The sequence below is a fragment of the Cricetulus griseus genome, chromosome 2 (genome assembly GCF_003668045.3).
Source record: "Cricetulus griseus strain 17A/GY chromosome 2, alternate assembly CriGri-PICRH-1.0, whole genome shotgun sequence".
Classification (NCBI taxonomy): domain Eukaryota; kingdom Metazoa; phylum Chordata; class Mammalia; order Rodentia; family Cricetidae; genus Cricetulus; species Cricetulus griseus.
The window spans coordinates 27,022,041-27,027,879 of NC_048595.1; the positions used below are offsets into that span (position 1 = coordinate 27,022,041).

The following is a 5,839-nucleotide window of genomic DNA, read 5'->3' on the forward strand; positions in this document are numbered from 1 at the left end:
TCTCTCTCTCTCTCTCTCTCTCTCTCTCTCTCTCTGTGTGTGTGTGTGTGTGTGTGTTTGGGTATGAGTATCTGTGTTTCTTATTAGGTGAAATCCTGCCTCAGGGACTTTGAACTGGTTGCCACATCTGCTTACAGCATTTTCTTTCCAGATATCCAGCAGCTTGTTCCCTCAGTTCCTCCAAGGGTCTACTCAGTTGTCAACTTCTAAAGTCCATCAGACATCTGATTTTATTTAGTTTGCCATCTGAGTTGTTGCACTATTCTGAGGGTAGGTCTTCTGAAGATTGCTCATCTTTAGGACCACCACAGACTAGTAGGGGTGTGTGTGGGGGAGGTATGAAGAAATGAGCTGAAGGCCAAGCCTGATTCAACTCAAGTTCGAGTTCAGTCCCAATATCCGTGTCAAAAAGCCCAGCTCGGGGGCTGGAGAGATGGCTCAGAGGTTAAGAGCGCCAGCTGCTCTTCCAGAGGTCCTGAGTTCAATTCCCAGCAACCCCATGGTGGCGCACAACCATCCATTATGAGATCTGGTGCTCTCTTCTGGTGTGCAGATATACATGGAAGAAGAATGTTGTATACAAGAAAAAAAAAAAAAAGCCCAGAGCAATGGCAACTATCTGTAATACCAGCACCATCATGGCAAACTGGGAGGTGAAGACAGGAGAAAAGCCCCCAGGCCATATTGCCTGGAGCACAAGGGCAGCATCAGAGACAAGAGAGACCCTGTCTTCAAGGTAGAAGGAGAGAACAATTCTAGAAAGTTCCTCTGCCCTCCATATGTGCCCCATGATGTGCACTGCCCCTATAAATAAGTAAATAAATACAATGACTCAAGTGGTGGTTTGGCACATTTTGGGCCAGCCTGGTCTACAGAGAAAGTTCCAGGACAGCTGGGGCTACCCAGAGAAACCTTGTTTTGAAAAATCAGTGAACAGATAAATAAATAAGATGAAAGAATAAACCTAGTCTCTGGTCCCTATTTCTCTCTTCTCTGCCTCTCTCCACGTCTCCCAAAATCTCTCTGTCTATGTCTAGGTCAGTGTTTCCTCCCTGTGCTCCTCTGGGTCTCCCAATTTGGTGGCTTCTCCTGTTTCTCACACCCAGTATCACTCACCAACATCCATGGGGTCAAGGCACAGCTTTGGGGACTCACTGGTCCCCAGCATGTTCTTTGCTTGCACCCAGATGACCATATTCTGGTACAGGATCAAGTGCTTGCGGGCGATGGAGCAGGTGTTCTGCCCGTCCTCAGGCACACAGTCCAAGATGGAGTCCTTCTGGTACTGACAGTCATCGCGGCTCCTGCCAAGAGGCTGGGCTTTGGTATCAAGCAGAGGAAGAAGGCGAGACACTCCCCTCTTGTCTTTGCCCACAATGAGTTGTGCCCTAACCCAGGATCTGGAGAAAGGGGCCGACATGGAAACCCTGTGTACCTGAAGCTCTTTAGGGTGAAGTTGGTGGGCAGGTAGGTCTCGGGGCCTGGCTCCCACTGGCAGACCAGGCTGTTGGTGGTGAGGTACATGAGGCAGGACAGGTTGGAGGGACTGGCAGGAGGATCTGGATTGGGTGGGAAGAATGTTAGGAGTCTTCCTGGGTGGGGGGTGTGCACCTATGTCTTTACTTCCTTGGACTGAACTATTCCTTCTGCAGTGTGGGCCTGTAAGGGCAGCTCCGTTACTGTCAGGCACAGGGGTAAGCCTCCCAGACCCTCGGCAGCCTGGTGGCACCTTTGTCAGAGATATCCCAGGTTTCATTCTGGTTTGGTCAATCATGAACAATTTGATCCTCACGTGACTGAACTGCTCCTGTGCCTCAGTTTTCTTGGGTGACAGTAATCAACTTCCCTCCCAGGTTTCTTTCAGGGTCATTGGTGGTTTGATTGAAAATGGTCCCCCCAAACGCACATGTTTGAATACTTAGTTCTGGTTGGTGGAATGGTTTTGGAAGGCTTGTTGGAGAAGGTGTGTTACTGAGGGTGGGCTTTGAGGTTTCAAAAGATCTTTCCCTTTTCCAGTTAGTCCTCTCTGTCTCCTGCTTGCTCTTCAAGATGTAAACGCTCAGCAGTTTCTGCCACTATGCTTTTGCTCCACTATCCTGGACTCTAACCCTCTGAAACTATAAGCCCAGTTAAATGCTTTCTCTTATAAGTCATGGTGTTTTAGCACAGTGATGGAAAAGTAACTCAAATGAGGGCCAAATGACTTCTATATAGGGCACTCACAACTATGCGTATGCAGGCAGAAGCTGCAGTGACTGCTGCTTTCTTTTCTTTTGGAGACAAGTCTGATGACACAATCCAGGCTAGTTTCTAATTCGACATCCTCCTGTCTCAGCTTCTAAGTACTAGGATCCCAGAAGTGTGCGTCCAGGCCTGGCTCTGTTATTGATTGGTGTGGTGCTAGGATTGGAACCCAGGGCCTTGCTTAAGTTAAATATGTGTTCGACTATGGGGCTACATCCCCAGCCCTAGTACTAATTTCTTTTGGGGGGATGGGATGGACAAGGTCTCACTTTGTAGCCCTAGTGGCCCTGGAACTCTCTATGTAGATCTAGCTGTCCTCAACATCACCAAGGTCCTGGAAAGCAGAGGCAGGTGGATCTCTGTGAGTTCGAGGCCAGCCTGGTCTACAGAATGAGTTCCAGGACATCCAGAGCTACACAGAGAAACCCTGTCTCAAAAAAAAAAAAATCACAGAGATCCACCTTCCTCTGCAGGGATTATAAATGTGCCATTATGCCTTTGTTCTTATTTGCTCCTTATACCTCGTCTTGACACAAACTCCATCCTGTTGAATTTGGAAAGAAAACTGAGACTGGGCTTAGGAGCAGCTGGAAGGGAGCTCCTCTTAAGGACCCGAGCTTCATGCAGAGAAGCATTTCTACAAGGAACACTGTGGAGTTCCTTTTCCTTTTCCTCTCTAGATGTCAGTTTCCTAATCTGGAGAATGGGTTAAATAATAACACCTGATAGGAAGAACCACACCCTCTGTCCTGCTCACAAAGAGGTTATTGCTTTCCCTGGTTCAGGCAGAGGGGCATTGGAAGCAGATGGGTGGATGGTGGGAGGGACTTACAGCCTGCTTGAAGCTCAGCTTGATCCAGGACCTGGAAGCTGTTGGCCCAAGGCACTAAGCAGGAGAGAAAGGCCTTGGTGTGATTCACATGAGGCAGAGTGATTGTGGATTCCTGGCTCCCATCAGGAAGACGCCGCTGTCTGTCTCCAGGCTGGTTTGGTCCATCTTGCAGTCTCCATAGGATCTGTGACTCTTGGTCTAGTTTGCTGCAGTTTGGGCTGATGGTACAGGAGGCTATGACGGGGTCCCCCAGGCGGACAACGGGGACTGAGATCCTGATGTGCCCACAGCTCTCCAGACCTGGATTGGTAGAGGGTGGGCCTTGGAGGACTCCTCTGCCAGGCCAACATGGGCCATGTGAAGACCTGTGAGCTCCTAACCTCAGAGGCCTCTTTTGCCTTTTCACTGTCCCGTCTGGAAGGACATGGGGACTAAACGTGAAGAGTAAGTATGGGGCCTGCAAGATGCATTATAGGGAGAGATAGACAGCCATGTGTCTGTAAATGGTTACCGACGGGCTCTGCAGAGAAAAGCAGATCCTGCTTTGTGTTGGTCACTTCCCTTGGTGTGAACCCTCTTTACAGTGTGAACGCCCCCTGAGGTGTGAACACTCCCAGAAGTATAAACCCTTCCTATTGTGTGACTACACCCTGGGCTATGAACACTTCCTATCTTGTGAATGTGTCCCATGCTGTGAATGCTTTCTATGATGTGAACATGCCCTGGGGTATAAACACTTCCTGTGACGTAAACACCTTCCCCATGATATATGTGCTCCCCTCTGTGTGAACATTTGCCTTCCCTGAATGCAGTTATGAATGCAGTCTTAGACAACTCCAATTCCTCACTAGGGAGGGACTGGGCAGCAAAAGCCACAATCAGAGTGATAAGAACCCCCTAAGGCCACAGCAATCCTTGCCAAGTTCAGATCTGATTGTAAGAGCCCATCTTGATTGTGACACTTCAAGCACATGTGGCTAAGCTCACGGGTTGATGAGCTTAGACACAAGGGCTAGACAGCGTGTCCTACTTATTATTAGTGACCCTAGTACATGTAAGTGGGACTCCCTGTGTCTTACTACTTTTGTCTGTGAATGGAGATAAAAAGCAGTTGCTACCAGTTAGATCTCAGAGCTGTCCCTGCAGGGTGCATCAGTCATGCCTTACATCCATCCAGTCCCTTCCCAAAGCTGCCAAGATCGTGGCATGTGACAGCCATCAGGTAGGATGAGACTAGGGTTAGCTTCCTACTTTATAGCCTTATATCCTAGTCAGCACTACCACTAATCTGCTTTAGTCAGAGACCCCTCCATTCTAAAAGAATTTCCTCTGTTCTGTGGGCTGCTGTTGGAACTCCACCATATCCCAGCCTCCTGTGGCTGGGTGGCTGGCATTATTAAGGACCTAATTACTGGCAGTAAGTCTCAATGCCTGTCTATGGGGAGTCAGCATCAGGCTTGTTTTCCTTCCTTATCTAGCACTACTTTTGTGTCCCTGGGAGATTTTTTTTTTTTTGAAACAGGGTTTCACTGTGTAACCCTGCTGTCCTGGAACTCACTCTGTAGACCAGACTGGCCTTGAACTCATGGAGATCCACTTGCCTTAGCCTCCTGGGTGCTGGGATTAAAGGCATGCACCACCACCGCACAGCTGAGAGGATCAGACGTCCTGACATAATTGTGCAGAACCATAGGTGGCCGGTCATTACCCTCAGTCAAGGTTAGGACAAAGTTCCACACACTTTACATAGCCCCTGGCCTCAATCTCACTGTTTCAGCTCAGACTATGGCTTCTGTTCCCAGACATTGGGTCTCTTCCTGAAGAAACAACAGGAAACCTCGTATCTGTGGATCTTTGCTCCTGTTGTTTCCCTCTTCATGGTTCTCTTCTGACCCTCTCTCACCACGTTAGCATGTGCGTATCTTGGTGAGCCAGACTGTATCCTGGAGCTCTTCCATCCCTTTGTAATTAGAATCGTGACTGATCTGCTGCTTCTAAGTTCTGTGATGTAGAGACCATACTCCCAGAGTCTGGCACACAGCATCATGGCCACCTGTACCTCCCTTTTAATACTCCTCCATAGCCCCCACTTACTTTTAGGGAGTAGCAAGAGGATCAAGGCAGCTCCGGTCAGGGTGCAGGCTCCCAGTCCCACCATTGTGCCAACTTGCTGCTTACCTGGAGGCAGTGAGAGATGGTTAAGAGCAAACTTTGCAGCCAGAGCTTTCTCCCAGCTCAGCATTAAGGAAATGACACACCCTCCCTCCCTCTTCTCTCTCTCTCTCTCTCTCTCTCTCTCTCTCTCTCTCTCCCTCCCTCACTATATCACAAGGTGAAACCTGCCTCCCAGATCAGAGCCACTAGGAACACAAGCTTTTCTTCCCTCTCGCCCAGGACATCTCTGTCTACTAATCCTCATACTGGCTAGTTTTGTGTTAACTTAATACAAGCTAGCATCATTTAGGAAGAGGGACCCTCAGTTGAGAAAATTCCCCCACCAGATTAGCCTGTGGGCAAGCCTTGATTAATGCTCCATGTGGGAGGACTCAGATCTCTGTGGCCTGTGCCACCCCTGGACTGGTGGTCCTGGTGCTATCAGAAGGCAGGCTGAGCAAACTGTGGGGAGCCAGCCAGTAAGAGTACTCCACCATGGCTTCTGTTTTGGTGCCCGCCTCAAGTCCCTGCCCTGATTTCTCTCAATGAAGGACTGTTGCCTGGAAGTGTAAGCTGAAATAAACCCTTCCTTCTCCAAGTTGCTTTCGA

General features: G+C 49.1%; 1 protein-coding gene across 1 annotated transcript in view; it reads right to left on the minus strand.

Moving 5' to 3' along the window:
* Positions 1-5,234, minus strand: part of Csf3r (colony stimulating factor 3 receptor) — a 13,685-nt gene extending 8,451 nt beyond the window's left edge. Inside the window, exons 1-4 of the mRNA XM_035438912.1 lie at positions 5,171-5,234; positions 3,077-3,376; positions 1,436-1,559; positions 1,117-1,304 (exon numbers count right to left, since the gene is read on the minus strand). Of these exons, the coding sequence (XP_035294803.1) occupies positions 1,117-1,304; positions 1,436-1,559; positions 3,077-3,376; positions 5,171-5,234 (676 nt within the window). The remainder of the gene's footprint in view (positions 1-1,116; positions 1,305-1,435; positions 1,560-3,076; positions 3,377-5,170) is intronic.
* Between the last annotated feature and the right edge of the window lie 605 nt (positions 5,235-5,839).